We start from the raw sequence: 18,927 nt of genomic DNA, 5'->3' as shown, positions 1-18,927 counted from the left end.
TTTGAAAACACCAATGCATCCTTATGATGTGCAAAAGGTCATCAAGCAGTGGAGCTGCCATTATCAGAAAGTATAAAAACAACTCAACATCTTTTTCACCAAGGGGTATAAATGGGGTACTGAATGGAAACATTGGGTGGAACTGTAATAAAACAGTGGGCATTCAAGCAGTTCACTTACAAGATTTAATTTCATATCTTTAATGTAAGTGTCGGAGTGTTCTTAATCTGTCATCAATTTCTATGTTTCAGTATAAGGTAGTAAGTGGGGGCTAACAAGCATACAATTTGAAGGTATAATTCCATTCCAGAATAATAATAGTTAAAACAAAAAAATGGTAAAGCTGCATTGTAACAAACACCATGTTGTACTCATACAGTACTATACACAAAGAAAAAGGTGTGTAAAAGTGTGATGGAAATGAAATTATAAAAAAAAAACATTTTATTTGTATATAGTGCATCAACCATGCAGTTCACATGGACAATGAGACAGGAGTATGCTGTATTATTCAAAAATTGCATCAAAGAAAGGGAACTGTGGGCGAACTTACCTCAATGAGCTTCTGATCCAACCTCTCAATAGAAGTATGTGTATGTCAAATATTAAACCATGTACAAATGAGAACTGCAGGTGGCAACACAACCGGTTTGCTATGCTGGCAGAGTTGAGGGGTTATGCATCGGATCAAAGTCTCACGGCTGCAAAGCAGGGGCAAGAAGTAGAGCAACCTACTGTATACTGCAGCACCGGATTCATCAAAAGAACCCCCCATTCACAGCTATGGAGGTTTTTTTGTCCTTGCCAAATATTATGCCCTTGTTTGTCTGCATTGTGCAGACGGGAGACTAGTCTCATACAGAAGCATGAACTCAACCTACTCATTTCACTCCAACTAAATCCCTACTCACCTGTGCCCTGAAGTACAGGAACAGCCCCAGCGTACACCCGACCTGTGCCACTGCCAGGAAGAGGAGCGCGAGAAGGACGGACCTGGGTATCCCGCTCGCCGGGGAGACCCCCAGCTCCGCCGCCCCGCGCCGGTACCCGCCGGGGCTCATCCCCGAGCTGCTCTCCGGAGCGCTGAGTGCAGCGAGAGACCACGTGACGCGGGACCCAGGGGGGAGGTGCGGGCGGCAGGAGTCCAGGCTGAGGAGGCGCAGCGCAGTGACTTGTGCCAGGCTTAATAATAAAGCATGCGGTGGGCGGGGGAAGAGGCTGGCGCAGCAGCCAATGAGAGGACAAGGGTGATGGCGACCACGCCCCCTTCCTTTCAGGGGTGAGAAAGTGACAGTACGTTCTATCTCAGAACTTGGAAGGCGCTGACCACATGTGTCATTGACAAGCGGTGAGCTCAGCGCGGTGGGCACAGATGCAGCAAGAGTGCCTTTAAGTGTAATCAGATGTCACCCTCTAGTGATATTTGATATAGAAGTAAGAGCTATGAGATTTCAGAAAAAAGACACAGCTAATGTGATAACCTTTGCTCAAGCTGTATCCAGGAAATCATGTTGCTTTAAATTATTGTTGTGGTTCCTTTTTTATTTTGCCCCATGATAACATTTTACAATAAGGAAACGTTGATAAAAGATATACTGACTTCACTAGGATATTCACGAAGATATTATAGTGCCTATTTGTATTGGTTTGGTTTTCCTTTTAAATACTCAAGATTAGAAAGGGAGATTTCACAGAACTGTATACGGGTCGACCTCGTTATCCAACGTTTCACTTTACAATGAATGGCATATCCAACGCTTTACAATGCAACGCTAAGGCCTCGGCCAAATAGGGAACGGGCACGCTGGCGCTCGTGCGCTGCGCCCTGCTCAGCCAGAGATTCGTGGCCGGCTAGGTGCGCGTGCGTCTGGGGGTGCGGCCACGATGTCACGGAGCTGGTTTGCCCTCATTGGGCGAACCGCTCACGTGACGCGCTTGCGAGCAGCAAATTCAAATTTGCTTGCTCGGCAAGCAGCTAAGCGCCGAGTAGGCACGCACGGCCGCCCGCTCACACTGGCCACACACAGTCGCAATGTGTCTCATCGTGGAGAGCGTGAGCGCACGCGCCAGCTCAGCACCACCCTGGACGAGACCTAAGGGCCGTTTTTCGACGCCGGAATGCGTTATCCAACGCTCACCGCCACTGATTAACATGGGACTCACTTTACAACGGTTTCACTGTCCAACGCTACTTCCAGAACGGATTCCGTTGGATAACCGAGGACTGCTTGTTCAATGAACGAATGCTAGTAATTCAGTGGCAGTGACTTGAGCCTTCGTGACAGTCAGAAGTACTGGATAGGTCATTTATTTCATAACCCTTCTTTGTCAGAGGAGCTTACATCAAATTAGTTAAAGAAAAAGGCATTTCTATTGATGCCTCTGGCAGCAAAGAATTTAGAGCAGGGATGGCCATATTTTTTTTCAGGTGTGACAATAAATGGGCAAAAAATTTTGGATGGGTCACTGCCCCCCTACATCCAGTTTAAATGAATAGCTAAACAACACCAAAAGTAAAGAAGGGAAATAAATACATTAAAATATTAAAACACTAATGGAGGTCAAGAAGAAATGGCAGCCGGGCTGAGACAGGCATCCAGGGAGGTTTGCACCCAGGGTTGCCACCTTCTACTGAAGGATAACCCGGAGATAAATGTAAAAAATGTTATCTCTAACCGGTGGCGTGGAGCGAAATCTCCCAGAATCCTCTGGCATCCTCCTGCAACTCCCGTCAACATGGCTGCGCGGCATCAAATGATGCCACGTTGCCATGACAACGGGACACTACGTGACATCACGATGTTACGCAACATCACGTTGCCATTACAACAGGACGCGCCGAGGCGTCACTTGACGCTGGGTTGACATGGCAACGTAACGTCCCGTTGTCATGGCAACATGCAGCCAGGGGGAGATGCAGGAGTAATGCTGCCTCCGCCTCCCTGAGATAGTAGCCCAGAGATACGAGACCAAAACCCGTAGTCTCCGGGTCAAACACGGAGTGGTGGCAACCCTGTTTGCACAAGATCAGTGGCCTGCACCAGGAGCAGACAGCTGGATAAACACCCTGACGGAAGAGGCGAGGAGAACAGGCCCCCAGTGGCTGGTGCCGCAAATGCTGGGGTCAGCACCAGTGGCGGGGAGAAGTGCAGCAGGTGACAGCAGCCTGTGTGTAGCTGGAGGCTGGCCCGGAAGTTCGGGATAGCAGAGTGGAAAGCTGGCTGCCTGGGCACAAGACTAGCAGGAGAGGAAGGCAGCAGGAGAGGTAAGTCTCCTGGCTTGTGGGCAGGCAGCAGGGAAAGACCCTTTAAAGGAAAAGTTCATTTCAAAGACAAAAATGAGTAAAGGACAGTAGCATGTTTCAAATGTTAAAAATTGCTAACTGACACTTTTTTTAAGGCAAATCTAAGCATTTAAACATTTTTTTTTTAAACTCACTTTTTCATGGTAAACAAAAATTTGGGAAAGTTTACTATATTTATCTAATGTCTGTTGGTGATAATACTGTTTGTCTGTCTTTAAAATAGAGGTGATTTGTTTTTGTCCATTGTTTGTATAGATACTCTAAATCAGGGGTGGGGAAGGTCAGGCCCGAGGGCCGTATAAGGCCCTCGAAATCATTTGGTCTGGCTCTGCTAAGGCAACTGCTATAACCGGGGTTGCGCTAATTTTAAAAAAAATGGCCGCCGCGCGCCAGATCGGGAGGAGGTGGTGTGAGGCGCCGGCAGCCCTCCACGATCCCCAGCAGCTACCGTACTAGCCCCAGCAATCCCCCAGCAGCCACCATACTTCCCCTGCAGCATTCCCCGCACTTCCCCCATGCTTCTCCAGCAGTTCCCCCCGCACTTACCCCAGCATCCGCCCTACACGATCCCCCCAGCAGCAGCAACTACCAGAGGTAGGGGGGCGGGGTTCTGTGTGCCTACATGCCTGCTGTGTACCCGCTGTGTGCCTGCCTGTCTGTATGGCCCGCGAACGATGTTATAAATATCCAAATGGCCCTTGGCAGAAAAAAGGTTCCCCACCCCTGCTCTAAATCCATCATTCAAGTTCAGGCATCTTATAGAATAGCATCACTTAGTATATTTGGGCCCGTGTCTCAGTGCTCTTTTCACAATACATTTTCCCAATTATTATATTTCTGAAGCACTGTTGAATTCTAAGAAACGTTTCAACCACCCTCTGCCTCCCCAATAAGTTCAGTTCTAGCAACACATTACTAAAACTGTTCTGTGGATGGATTTTTTTTTGCATGAAATGAAACTGATTTAGATAAAATATGTCGACATGTCTTTTCTAAAAAACATAATGAATAGATGACCACAAGCGACTCTGGCTAACACATTAACCACTACCCGACGCCTCCTTTTACCTCTGAAAGGGAAATTATTGTCAGGGTTTCATAGGCAACTCCAGCCACAAAAGGTTTACAGTAAGTCTTACAATGTTATAGTGTCCATTGAGCCGCTGGCAATTCATTAGAAAATTAGGGGCTTATTCTAAATCCGCCAAAGTGGTCATTCGGGCTGGTTTCAGACAAAAATTTCCTTTTGAAGTCAATGGGGAATTTTAGCTGAAAACAGCTCGATCTCCCGCCTAGGCAAATATAGGACAAGCCCATTAGGGCCAGTTTTATTAACACCTCAGTTTTAAACCATGCATTGCACCAATGAATTTCAACCTTTGTTCTCTCTGGGCACTCCTACCACAGGACTCAGTTGCTTTGGCACCCTCACAACAGGACACACAGGACAGAGAGTCACAGAAAACACAAACACAAGACAGAGACTCACCTCTGTTGGCTCATGCTTGTTCCTCCTCTGCTTGGCCACACCCCTCAGACACCTCCTCCTGCTTGGCTGCATTACCCAGCAGCAGCCAATCAGGATAGAGGAAATTGCCCAGCCCCCTAGCAGCTGCCCTGCTTTCTCCCTGCTCTGGCAGATCAGGGAAATCCTGCTGCCCGCTTTTGATCCTCTCACAGAACCCGAGGGTGCCACGGAACCCCGGTTGAGAAACATTGCCTTACACATGTAACGGTGTTTCCCCCACCCAATCACAGATAGGGGCCATTACAGGGTGTATGGTGCAAATACCTGCTGGCAATAGGAGGGCTGAGTCGTCTACCGATTGTAGTGGGGACACAGGACCAGGCTTCTTGGGTTCATACCCTACAAATCTCTTTAGCAGTATTTTTTCATGCCCAGTAACAGGGGTGGGGCAAAGGTTATACATATTTGGGATCTGGGTATATTTCTCCCTCACTATCCTGTGCAAGGTCTCTCTCTGTTGTCAGTGTGCTCCAGAAGCTGGGCTCAGCTTCCGGCCTGTACTGGTATGAGAGAGAGGCCTGGTGTGGGAGAGAGGCAGGCCTGTGGGAGAGCTGGGGCCCGGTGCCAACCAGAGGCCTTGACGCAGAAGTTGGGCCCGACTTCTGGCTGTGCCCAATTCCAGCGCCGGCTGGCTAGGCCCCTCGCAGCCACCGGCATGATAGTGAAAGAGGCCTGCAGCAGCTGCGGAGAGAGACCATCCCCAAGGTAAGTGTAAGAATGTATTTTGGGGTTGTGAAAGAATATATTTGGGGGGTTGTGTAAGAATGTAATTGGGAGGTAGTGTAAAAATGTAATTGGGGGGTAGTGTAAGAATGTTATTGGGGGTAATGTAAGAATGTTATTGGGGGGTAGAGTAAGAGTGTATTTGGGGGTAGTGTAAGAATGTAATTGGGGGGTAGTGTAAGAATGTAATTGGGGGGGTAGTGTAAGAATGTAATTGGGGGGTAGTATAAGAATGTAATTGGGGGGTAGTGTAAGAATGTAATTGGGGGTAATGTAAGAATGTTATTGGGGGTAATGTAAGAATGTTATTGGGGGGTAGAGTAAGAGTGTATTTGGGGGTAGTGTAAGAATGTAATTGGGGGGTAGTGTAAGAATGTAATTGGGGGGTAGTGTAAGAATGTAATTGGGGGGTAGTGTAAGAATGTAATTGGGGGTAGTGTAAGAATGTTATTGGGGGTAATGTAAGAATGTTATTGGGGGGTAGAGTAAGAGTGTATTTGGGGGTAGTGTAAGAATGTATTTGGGCAGTAGTGTAAGTATGTATTTTGTGGGGGGATTGTGTGGTGGGAATTGTATGGGTATTGGGGGGAATTATGTGTGTGGCGGGGGAGGGGGAATGAGTGTGAGGAGGGAGCGGGATTGATAGCGGAGGGGTGAGAGTTAGGCCACGTATATAGTGCCCGCGACGGGACGGGTGACGTCACTCGTCGCTGCTAACGAAAGTTATATTTCGCTTTGCGGCGGCGTCGCAGACTTTCTGGCATCTAATTGGTTCAGGGGCTGTCACATGAGGCGACAGCCCTTGAAAAATCAAATATTGCCAGCTTCCAAATTTGGCGACGCGACGTCGCTCCATCGCATTGTCGCCGTCATGGTTACCATAAGCGCACGCGGCAGCAATGTATTTGTTTTTGGGCGACGTCGCCTGTCGCGGGCACTATACGCACGGCGTTGGAGGGATTGAGGAAGAGAGGGGGGTAAGAGTGAGATGAGGGGGAGAAATACATGGGGGGGGGAATAGAGGTGGGGGGGTCACGGTCGAAACTTTAGTCCTGGGCCCCGAGATATCTGTTGGTGGCCCTGGGTATAGTGAAGGATAAATCGGAGATAGCAAATTGTTTTTTCACAAACGGCAGCTTGAACTGCAGCTTTGGCTATGGCCAGGGTGGGAAAGCGCTCGCTGGCGGTCAGGCGCTGGGCGTTTCAAGGCCAGCCAGTTGCGCGCTTTAGGGGGCGTGTCAGGGTGGCTCGGCCTTTACGTCACTGAGCTGGTTCGCCCTCATTGGGCTAACCGCTCATGTGACGCATCAGTGAGCAGCCAAATCAAATTTGATTGTCTCACCAAGCAGGTAAGCGCCACTCATGCGCAGACGCTTGCTCACGCTGGCCACACACATTGCATCAATGTGTGTCATTGGGGCCAGCATGAGCGCGCCCACCCGCTCAGCAGCACCCTGGCCGAGACCTTAAGGTTAGGATGATTCCCTCTTGCAGTACTCCTCGTAGACCTGTAGGAGTACACAGAGGAGTCATGTTCAGGGCCAGAACTGGTAAGAACTACAATAGTCCATGAGGCCTGCTGTCACCTTAGTTAGGGTATAAAATCAAACCCAGTCTGTTAGTTTTTGCTTGTCAAGTTTCTGTTTACAGATCAGGATATTATTAGTTCACTAGTGCTGTGTCTTTCCGTGTTCCTTTTTATCAGGCTTCCAGTTCTGCAGATCTACAGGTACCTTATTGTTTGTTGTCTTCTATTCCCTTTTGCACTATTAGTTCCCGGTTTATCATTTGTACCCTGCTACCATTGCTTTTCTGCATGTAGCACTGCAATTCTTCCAGCTAACCTTGGTTCATCCTGTTAATTACCTTAGTACTATTTGAACCCTGTTCTTTGTTTGTTCCTTAGCTACCATATCCTTTTGCATGCAGCTCTGCACACTTTGCACACTCCATTTTGGTTTCCCAGTTTTGTTTCCTTTAGTGTAACAATAAACCCTGTCAGTTTGTATGTATTTCAGTCTCCTGTCTTTTGTGGTTTTCCATGTTACCTCTGAGGGTTCCATACCTCCTAATATAGAATTAAGGGTTAGGTTTAGGGTTAAGGTCATAGGTTGCAGTTATCGGCAAAAATGGTAAAATGACCCGTAATACCCAGACTCCCTGGATCATCTGCCAAATAACCACAACTAACTGTCCTGGACCCTCATTAAAGATGCTGGAAGCAGCCGATTGGTCAAGACCATAGGAGGAGAAAAGAGAGAGATAATGAATATCACGGGAGACCAGGAGTCTTTCACGTGATCATGCACCAGCCAGGACACAGAGATCAAATAAACGTGTGTTTATATCGACCAGAGCCAACAGATACAGCACAAAATCACAACGGAGCTTATACTCACAAACCTCCGAAAAATCCCAATAGTTTAGGTGTCCGGTGACTTCCCCGGAGCAGCTTGCACTACTGCAGTAGATCCAGAGTATATGCAAAGTGGGGCAAGGCAACTTCAAATCTTCCACTCCGTGTACAAGCAGGCTGGACTTCGGGCGTCTCTGACACATTCTCCGAACCCACCGCTTAGTCTATCTGCACGCCAGCCCAAGCTTCCACTACCGGCGCGCACCGGAAGCTGGGTCAAGCTTACTTCCGGCGCGCTGAGTCAGAGAGCCTCGTCGCGCGCCGGCAGTGAAAGCTCGGCGGCGTGGGACAGAGAAAGGAAGAGGCTTATAGGCAGCTGAGAGTCGGGGCCCTGCCGCTACCTGCAGCAGGGCATGACCAGAGATCAGGAGTAATGTGCAGCGGACCCCTGCAGACACCGGATCTGCCCTGACTCAAGGTAAGTCTATATTTTTATATGTAGTGGGGATATTTTTATATGTATTGGGGGATTGGGGGGTATATTCTATATGGTTTGGGGTATTTTTTACACGTATATATTGGGGAGGGTTGGTGTGTGTGTGTGTGTGTGTGTGTGTGTGTGTGTGTGTGTGTGTGTGTGTGTGTGTGTGTGTGTGTGTGTGTGTGTGTGTGTGTGTGTGTGTGTGTGTGTGTGTAAGAGGAGAGAGGGGGTGAGTGAGGAAAAGAGGGAGGAAGGGTGAGACGCGGGGGAGAGAAATACATGCGAGGCAGGAGAGTGAGAGGAGGTGAGACGGAAGGGAGAGAAATACGTGTGAGACATAGGTAAATGGATGTGCAGGACAATTCTGCACATCCATCAAATGGACAGGGGCTTGAGACCAGGCTTAACCTTTAATATGCTGGTCTCTGTTTCCCTACTGTTACAATGCAAAGCTCAGGAGACAGAGGAATCATCAATATGACAATTACAGTAAAGTCTCCTAGGAGGAGGGTTAGAAAGTCAGAGGAGAGAAAGACCAATATCCAGGGTTCAAAGTCAGGCAGAAAAGTGAAGGTAGCAGAAGATGGAGAATGATAGAAGTCAGCAATACATTGGGCAAGTGTAGAACAAAAGATGATACAATAAACTCACAGGATGGTAAGGACAGAGAAGCAGTAACATGTACTGCCTGAAAACAGCAATGCGAAGAGAGAAGAAATAAAACTCCACCACCACGATAGTGAGAGTGAGGAGTACTGTATGAGAGAATGAATGGCCGCCACTGGAGAGTGCAACCTTTGTAGCAGAGTCAGAATAAGAGCGCCAAGTTTCCGTCAGAGAAAAGAGATTTAGATAATGAGAAGACGTCATGTACAGTTAGGACCTTGTTAGAGAGGGATCACACATTCCAGAGGGCACATGAAAAAAGAGAGGAGGGGATTGTGAGATAGGGAATAGATATGAGGTTAAAAGGGTTATGTTTGTTAGCAGATTTAGGAGGTAAGTGGGGACGAGAAGAAGTAGGAAAATGGAAGGGGTCAGGGTTATAAGAAATAACTCCGGCTGCAAGTAGCAGAAGGAGGTTGAGAGAAACGAGAGGAGTTCATGTAAACGAGAGGAGTGAAGGTGCAAAGTACAGTATAATAAGTGAGAATTATAGAGCAGATAGACTGAAGATGGGAGCTTGATAAGAAGAGAGGCTGTAAGGAGAAAGTGTAACAGGGTAGACATAGTGAGATAATAGGCAGAACGATCAGTATAACTGTGATGCTTGTAGAGGAATGTGTTGGAAAAAGTGATGGTAATTCAGGTTAGGAAGGCAGAGTATTGTATTGTATGTCTTTATTTATATAGCGCCATTAATGTACATAGCGCTTCACAGTAGTAATACATGTGGTAATCAAATAAATAACATAATATAAATAACAGATCATGGGAATAAGTGCTTTAGACATAAAAGTAACATTAAGGAAGAGGAGTCCCTGCCCCGAGGAGCTTACAGTCTAATTGGTAGGTAGGGAGAACGTACACTGGCGACACACTTTATTCGAGCTCGGCTAGTCCCACGAATTCGGGTATACCCGGGTATATTGAGGTTTGTGACTGTTTTCTGCCCGAGTGCATTGGGTTATTTTCCATGCAGGGATTGAAGCATTTTATTCCCGCTGGCTGCAATACTGCACAGTATATATATATATACTGCATTACAATTCATGAATTTATGCCATCTGGTAGACACGCGAAGCATTGCAGCCTATTAAATCCTAATCATTATCATTTAACAGATCAGCCGCCCGTCAGCCAGGCATGAACCCAGGCTGGGAAGGCAAATGCAACGGGGCTTGTCAGAGGTGAGGAGCGGCGCATTCCAGGTATCTGCCAGGTACATACTGGGTATTTGCTCGAATAAAGTGTGTCGGTGCAGTACAGAGACAGTAGGAGGGAGTTCTGGTAAGTGCGTCTGCAGGGGGCCAAGCTTTATGTATCGTGTGTTCAGAATATCCACAGTGCTATTCATATGCTTCTTTAAGCAAGTGGGTCTTAAAGGTGGATAGAGAGTGTGCTAGTCGGGTACTGAGGGGAAGGGCATTCTAGAGGTGTGGGGCAGTCAGTGAAAAGGGTTTAAGGCGGGAGAGGGCTTTAGATACAAAGGGGGTAGAAAGAAGACATCCTTGAGAAGAACGCAAGAGTCTGGATGGTGCATAACAAGAAATTAGGGCTGAGATGTAAGGAGGGGCAGAAGAGTGTAAAGCTTTAAAAGTGAGTAGAAGAATGGAGTGTGAGATGCGGGATTTGATCGGAAGCCAGGAGAGGGATTTCATGAGGGAGGATGCTGAGACAGATCTAGGAAAGAGTAGAGTGATTCTGGCAGCAGCGTTTAGGATAGATTGTAGGGGAGACAGGTGAGAGACAGGAAGGCCGGACAGCAGGAGGTTACAGTAATCAAGACGGGAGAGAATGAGGGCCTGAGTCAGAGTTTTAGCAGTCGAGCAACAGAGGAAAGGGCGTATCTTTGTTATATTGCGGAGGAAAAAGCGACAGGTTTTAGAAATGTTTTGAATGTGAGGGGCGAATGTGAGAGAGGAGTCGAGTGTGACCCCTAGGCAGCGTGCTCAGGCAACTGGGTGAATGATCGTAGTTCCAACAGTAATGTGGAAGGAGGTAGTAGGGCCAGGTTTGGGAGGAAGTATGAGAAGCTCTGTTTTAGCCATGTTGAGTTTAAGGCGGCGGAGGGCCATCCAGGATGATATAGCAGAGAGACATTCAGAAACTTTGGTTTGTACAGCAGGTGTAAGGTCGGGTGTTGAAAAGTATATTTGTGTGTCGTCAGTATAGAGGTGATAATTAAACTCAAAAGATGTTATTAGGTCACCTAGGGAGAGTGTGTACAGAGAAAAGAGAAGAGGTCCCAGGACAGAGCCCTGGGGTACCTCCACAGAGAGATCAATAGAGGAGGAGAAGGTGTTGGCAGAAGAGACACTGAAAGTACGATGGGAGAGGTAAGATGAGATCCAGGATAGAGCTTTGTTCCGAATACCAAGAGTATGGAGAATGTGAAGGAGAAGAGGGTGGTCCACGGTGTCAAATGCTGCAGAGAGGTCGAGTAATATGAGCAGAGTTTAATGACCTCTGTCTTTGGCACCATGGAGGTCATCAGTTATTTTAGTGAGGGCTGTTTCCGTGGAGTGAGCAGTGCGGAAGCCATATTGTAGAGGGTCTAGGAGAGAATATGTGTTGAGAAAATGGAGCAAGCGAGAGAATACAAGACGTTCAAGGAGTTTAGAGGCAAAAGGTAGGAGGGAGACAGGTCGATAGTTAGAAAGACAGGTAGGGTCAAGGTGCTGTTTTTGAGTAATGGTATGACTGTTGAATGTTTGAAGGAGGATGGAAAGGTTCCAGAGCAGAGGGAGAAGTTAAAAATGTGTGTGAGCTTAGGGAATATAGTAAGAGCAAGAGGTTTTAGGAGATGGGAGGGAATGGGGTCAAGAGGGCAAGTGGTAGAGGGAGAAGAGGCGATCAACAGCGACACATCCTCCTCTGAGACAGTGGAAAAAGAGTCAAGGAAGGAAGGAAGGAGGAGAGTTAGGAAGAGGTGTAGGATGGGAGGAAGAAACAGAGGGGATGTTCTGACGTATGGATTGTACCTTTTCCTTAAAATAGTCAGCAAAGTCCTGAGCGTAGATGGAGGAAGGAGAGGCAGCTGAGGGTGGTTTGAGTAGAGTATCAAAGACAGAGAACAGTCGGCGTGGGTTAGACTTGTGCATGTTGATTAGTGAAGAAAAGTAGGCTTGTTTAGCTTGCCAGAGGGCAGAGTTGAAACAGGATAGCATACATTTGTAGTGAAGGAAGTCTGCGAGAGTATGAGATTTCCTCCAGACGCGTTCAGAGGAATGAGTGAAGGAACGCAGCATGCGCGTGTGGGAATTTAGCCAGGGTTTGGGTTAGGGGGGCGGCAGAGAGAAAGCGGGGCATGTAGATCAAGAGAGGAGGACAAGGCAGAGTTGTAGTTCCTGACCAGGTTGTCAAGGTCTGTAGCAGAGCTGAGAGGAGAGGGAGGAGCGTAAAGTGGACTCAAAGTCAGGTAAGTGAATAGAGCGCAGGTTTCTGCAGAACCGGTGGGTAGATGGAGGTGGAGAAGGGGAGAAGCGAGATAGAGAGAATGAGATGAGGTAAGGGTCAGAGAGAGGAAAAGGGGAAATGGAGAAATCAGAGAGAGAGAAGTTTTTAGTGAAAACAGGTCTAAGTAGTGGCCATCCTTGTGGGTGCTGGCTGCAGTCCACTGTTGAAGGCCAAAAGAAGAGGTTAGAGAAAGGAAGCGGGAAGCCCAAGGGAGAGAGGGGTCATCAATGTGGCAATTGAAGTCCCCAAGGAGAAGAACAGGGGAGTCTGAGGAGAGAAAGAAAGAGAGCTAGGATTCAAAGTGAGAGAGAAAGGCAGAATGGGGATGAGTAGAGGTAGGTGTGCGATAGATGACCGCCACATGGACAGGGAGAGGAGAGAAAATCTGGACAGTGTGAGCCTCAAAGGAGGGAAAATCAAGAGATAGAGGAATAGGAAGGGTTCGGTAACGGCAGAGAGAGGAGAGCAGGAGCCCCACGGCTCCACCCCTGCCATCAGGGCGCGGAGTGTGGGAGAAGGAAAGGCCACCATACGAGAGGGCAGCTTCCAGAGCAGAGTCAGACTGAGTGAGCCAGGTCTCAGTTATAGCAAATAGGAGCAGAGAGTGAGAGAAAAAAGCCATGTACAGAGAGGAACTTGTTAGAAAGGGAGCGAGCATTCCAAAGGGCACAGGAGAAAGGGAGAGAGGAGGGAGGGTGGCAGGGGATGGGTTTGAGGTTGGAGGGGTTGACACCAGAAGGAGTAGAGGTTGCAATTGGCAGGCGAGGCCGAGCGCATGTAGGAATAAGGCAGGGACCAGGATTGGGAGAGATATCCCCAGAAGCAAGGAGGAGAAGCATGGATAGAAAGAGAATGTGTGAGGATGATTTGTAGGGATGTGCTTTATTGCTGGGGATATAGTTGTGTGGTGTCAGAACGCGCAGGTGTCAGGATCGCCTAGACCTCCTGCTTAGCCATAGTTCTTCTTTGTCCACAGGGTGTGCTGCTGTCTTCTGTTTCCTCTGGGTTCCTCTGTCTGCCTGTCTGTCTTCTTGTTGCTCCTGTCTCTGTCCTTTATAGCTTCTGCTTCCTGGTTGGTTCAATTGCCTTTGCTTCTAGTTAGACTCCTATGCACATGCCTCTGTCTTTGATTCCTGATCTGTTCCTGTACCTGTATTTGTAGTCTGTTCACAGTATAGGCCCTTGCTAGTAATCTGGCTTGTCCCTGTTTGTTCCTTGCTCCCCAGTCTCAGTCCCTGCTCCCCGGTCTCAGTCCCTGCTCCCCGGTCTCAGTCCCTGCTCCGTTCTCAGTCCCTGCTCGCGGACCTGTCCTGCCCCGCCTGTCCTGTTCCAGTCTCTTCGTTGCTGACCTCTGCTTGTTACCTGACTTCGCTACCTGCCACATGCCTCGGACCCCTGCTTTTTACCTGACTTCGCTACCTGCCGCCTGCCTCGGACCCCTTCTTGTGACCCCTACTTCGCTTCCTGCTGTTCCGGCCACTGAGATCCTACCCGCCACAGGAGTCTCCCGTGACAGCATGTAAGAAAGGAGTTCATGTGAACAGAGAAATGGTGAAGGAAGGAGAGATGGAGATATATGGATAGAGTTAGAGACATAATGAGGCTGGTAAAAAGAAGTGCATAATTTGAGAAGTGAAGTCACAGCAAATATAAATGGTAAAGGCAGAATCACAGCAGTAATGATGCAGTCTGGTATTGATGATATCCTCCTTTCCAGCGTAGTTCAAATGCAGGAATCAGGGCCAGATGGGGGTGTCCACTTCCTCACTTCTTTTGAACTTCCTTTTAAACTTCAGTTGTTCAGTAGTCCTGCCACTTATAATGGGGCACTTGGACATGGGCTGCAGGCAGCATTAGGCTGTTCTATCTGGGTTTATATGGGCCTTAGGAGAGAAGATGATTTTGTTAGGAGTCCTTCCTTTTAAACTTCAGTTGTTCAGTAGTCCTGCCACTTATAATGGGCTTACATGGGCTGCAGTCCAATAGATCTAGTGCTGTTGATTATAAGGTAAACTGTAGCATGAGTGAAATTCTATGCATCTAAGGCCTCGTCCAGGGTGGTGCTGAGCGGGCGCGCGCGCTGACCCTGGCCTTTATGAAACACATTGCGGCAATGTGTGTGGCCAGCGTGAGCAAGCGCCTGCGCATGCGCGGCGCTTAGATGCTTGCAGAAGCAAGCAAATTTGAATTTGCCGCTCGCAAGCGCATCAAGTGGGCGGTTCGCCCAATGAGGGCGAACCAGCTCCGTGACATCGTGGCCACGCCCCCAGATGAGCGCGCACCTAGCCGGCCACGAATCACCCAGCCGATCAGGGCGCAGCGCATGTGCGCCAGTGTGCCCATTCCCTGCCTGGTCGCAGCCTAAGGTAAGGCCTGTGCTAGCGCCCTCTTGTGGCTCCACCTCTATTAAACTCCTATTTAACTCCATATTGTTAGCCACTTAAAAATACTACTACTTTAAAAAAGGGACACTTTAAAGTATAAGCCATGCTGCTCTGTGTCTCTAAAATAAATTGGTCCAAATAGTCAGTTCATCACAATTAACGTGTCCAGCTAGAGGTTAATTAACACAAAAGGCACAAAAGACACATTTATATGACAATTTTAATACTTAAGACTGCTGCTAGTATTGCGAATATTTAGCAGCACTGGAGATGTTGGCACCTTCTGTACTGGTGGGTCCTGCCACTTCAGTGGCCACGATCCACTCTGTCACTTCCTGATCACGTGGTACTGCCTGACCGATCACAGAACCTTCAAAGTCATTCTGGTGACGTTGGCAGAAGGAGAAGGCCTTCCTAGTGTGTGTATGTGTATGTATATATATATGTGTGGGTACACACCCACCCACACATACACACACACACACAAAGAATACCGCATCCATGCCTAAATAAATGGTACCCAAAACCTAGGAGTGAGCATAAAATATACTAAATACTAGCGGTGCTCCAGGGATAAAGGTTATATCCGGACGCTGTACTTATTGAGACAGGCTACTCTGCATTTACTGCATGCTGTTTATGGACATTACACTTACCAGTGTCTCATTGTTTACCTTTTTGTGGGATTATTTTCTTGTCAGCAATTCTGCTACTCTGTGTCCCAGTACACAATCATCATCCTGTGTGCATGTTTGTAGCTCTCTCTATACTACACGTGTATGAGAGCTACTCTTTTTGTGACTGTCGATAGATATACAGTAGGGCAGACTCCCCATTATTGACATTTAATGTTACTATATGTCATTGCTGTCCTTTATATTGACTTTATTATCCTCATGGCTATCTTGTCTTTGAGGTCTTTATAAGTATCCAGTCACTATCTGTGATTTTGTTTCCACCTTATGTCATTTTGTTAGGTGGGGACTTTAGCAGAGTTTGATACACTTTAACTGTCTCTCCTAAGAGTCCTGTAGCATTGCCGTGTCCCTTTAAGGAATTGTGTAGGAGTCCCCCTCCTTTTAACACTTTCTCCCTTGTTTTTATTGTTCTATCAATAAATTATTATCATTGTTCTTGCTATACCCGTATGCTCCCTTAGGGAATCTTTTTTGTTGTGTGTATGTGTGTGTGTGTATGTGTGTATGTGTGTATATATATATATATATATATATATATATATATATATACAGTGTTCGACAAACCCATACATTTGCTCGCCCCGGGCGAGTGGATTTAACCCCCGGGCGAGTAAATATTGGCCCAAGCAGCACACGTTTGATACTAGGTGGCGAGTAGATTTTTTTGTGTGGCGAGTAGATTTTTTGGTGATTTGTCAACCACTATATATATATATATATATATATATATATATATATATATATATATATATATATATATATATATATATATATATATATATATATATTCCTTGCAATATGATTATGCTTTGAAATGTGCTTATTGCATTTTCATTTGAAAATATTGCAGGTTGTGTGTGGAATTGAATCAAAAAGATGTTGTGTCCCGCTTTTTCCTTCTCTCTCTGCCCCTCTTCCTTTGTCAATATTTTCTATCTTCTTGTGTCTCTGTCTGTCTAAATGAATACCATATCATGTCAATATTTTCATTTCGTTTATTAGAGAAGATGAATTTATGTACTGTAATGGAAAATATAGCATCATGTTGTTATGGTGTTAAGGCTTCTTCCTGCATCAGAGTGCCTTGCCATATCACGTCTTCATACATGGTACAGACCGTGGCTTAGTATATCGGCCTCTAAATATTTAAATCTGCACATTGTAATGTTCATATTTGTCCCATGAAACTGACCAGATCATATACGTTTTTATGAAATATTGATGATACCAACCATTGTTTTGCTCATGCAGTACCAATTTGAATGTCAGTTAACAATAACCAGAACAATTACATGCATCAGAATAGAACATTGGGAATGTGTGTGTTCTTTGAATTTCTGTGCTGCCTGTTAATTTTATGCAGTCATTTTGCCTCTAAACATGAGAAACATGTAATAATTTTTGGTACTTGGGTATAGAAAGCAACTGGAACATTGGGTTTAAGTTAAACATGCAGACATTGATTATTTATAAAGTAACCTTTGCATACTTCACTGCGTCATACAGTATAACCATAGATAGCACAATCAAGCATTCTCTAGTCTAAAAAGACAATGCACAAAGTTTAAGAACCAGTTCATACTAACATGAATTTGTGGTTGTGCTGTCTGATTATTCAAAATCTTGGAATAATACTGTACAACTCAACAGTTGATCTCTTCTACTGCAATTTCCCCATAATCTTATTTTCTGTTAATTCAATGAAAATTGATATTATGTTTTACTTTAAGATTCATAGCAGTAGCCTGGAATGGCCTTCTGCTTGCTTACAGCACTTTGAAATATACCTCGTGTCATTATTTCTTTAAATGAGCACACGTTTTCATCCTGTGCTTTTTGCGCATTTCTTTTGTCCAATCGGGCACTCCTACGTGAACCACAGTGGTCTGAATTGCAGAAACAAGGTTAGACAGATGTTCCATTACATGGACGGATTCTCTCTTGAAACCCATAGTAAACTAGGTCAAGTAAACACTGACTCGGGCCAGCTGTAATTACGAATGTCTCAACTAAAAACTGTGGCTGAACCTCTTAAACTGACATGAAAGTAAGATAAAAAAAATCTGTCCGTTTCCACTGAGCAACGTTCACAAAGCCTGATTAGAGCAACTAACTACATGCAATATATACACATCAATCCACATAAGTACTTTTGGGATAGATAATTATTCTTGATTTGAAAATAAATGCTGCCACAAAGTATATTCTCCAATAGCCTTTAGGAAACTGATGTCAGTAGATTTTCTCTTTCTTCAATTTCTCTCTGCATTATCTTCTTTCAGACCTGCCCATTGGCACTGCCTGCATCTGCTGCAAGAGGACAAAAGACTAGGAGTTAGCCAAAACTAACAAAGTCCTACATGGTAACTACTGCTGTTCAGCTGCAGAATGTGCCTGCGTTTAAGGTCTCTATTGTTTTATTTTATCCTCTTTCGTTTGTTCCTTCTGGGATGCCTGTACTCTCTCCAACAAAATGTTAGCTGTACAGTGCTTCTTTTTACAACAAAGGCCTAGTCCGCTGGTTGTGCGTCTCCTTTTCCCATACATTTATTGGCATTTGCGTAGGCAAATAACTCTTTCAGGACCATATTCTGGCTTCATCAGCCTTTGCTGTCTGTGGCTTCCAACTGCATTGACATGTTTATTCCTCCATACTGTATGACCAAAACGATAAAGGACAGCAGCCAGAATTGCCTTCTAACTTGCCCTATTTCACCAGGTGCAAGCCCAGATCATCCTGAAGCCCAAGTGGTGTATTACCAGTCCCACTGATTTGATATCTTTCCCTCTACCCCATCCAGTTTTTTCTATAAGAATCTGACTGGTCCGTTTTCATTATTTTGTAACACCAAGGGGTAGATACTCAAAGATCCTTAAAATGTTGCCTACTAAAGTGATATTAACTAGTTAGGTAATGTGTGTTTGTTCTCCTCCATTTAGCGGGTGTCCTCAAAGCTAATGATATGCAAAAACAGCAGCCATTGGCAAAAAAAACCAACCATTGTGATGTTATATTACGTTTGTGTATGTCACTTGTTACTGTCCAGGAAATAGCCCGCAAATCAGAGGTGGGGAGTATAGAACACCTCTTACCTGGGATCTGGGTCCTCAACGAGTAAGGATAGTGGGGTCTAGTTCTGGCGTCAGAGCATGTTGCAGCAGCTTCAGGGCAGGAGAGAGTCAGAATGGTTGAAGTTACGATTCCATGGTCGGGGCAGGTGAGAGACAGAATGGTTGAAGTCACGGTTCCATGGTCGGGGCAGGTGAGAGACAGAATGGTTGAGGTCACGGTTCCATGGTCGGGGCAGGTGAGAGACAGAATGGTTGAGGTCAC

The 18,927-nt window shown here is 46.3% G+C and overlaps 1 protein-coding gene across 2 annotated transcripts in view; it reads right to left on the bottom strand.

The window, feature by feature from the left end:
* The window catches only part of TNFSF11 (TNF superfamily member 11), a 45,100-nt gene extending 43,929 nt beyond the window's left edge, over window positions 1–1,171 (bottom strand). For both annotated transcript variants that reach the window (XM_075591081.1, XM_075591084.1), the window contains exon 1: window positions 912–1,171. In XM_075591081.1, coding sequence (XP_075447196.1) covers window positions 912–1,061 — 150 coding nt within the window. In that variant the 5' untranslated portion in view covers window positions 1,062–1,171. The remainder of the gene's footprint in view (window positions 1–911) is intronic.
* Window positions 1,172–18,927: the final 17,756 nt, after the last annotated feature.

This window comes from Ascaphus truei, chromosome 3 (assembly GCF_040206685.1).
Source record: "Ascaphus truei isolate aAscTru1 chromosome 3, aAscTru1.hap1, whole genome shotgun sequence".
In the NCBI taxonomy this organism is placed as follows: Eukaryota; Metazoa; Chordata; class Amphibia; order Anura; family Ascaphidae; genus Ascaphus; species Ascaphus truei.
Note: the sequence above shows the minus strand (reverse complement) of the source record. Positions and strands in the feature narration are given on the sequence as shown.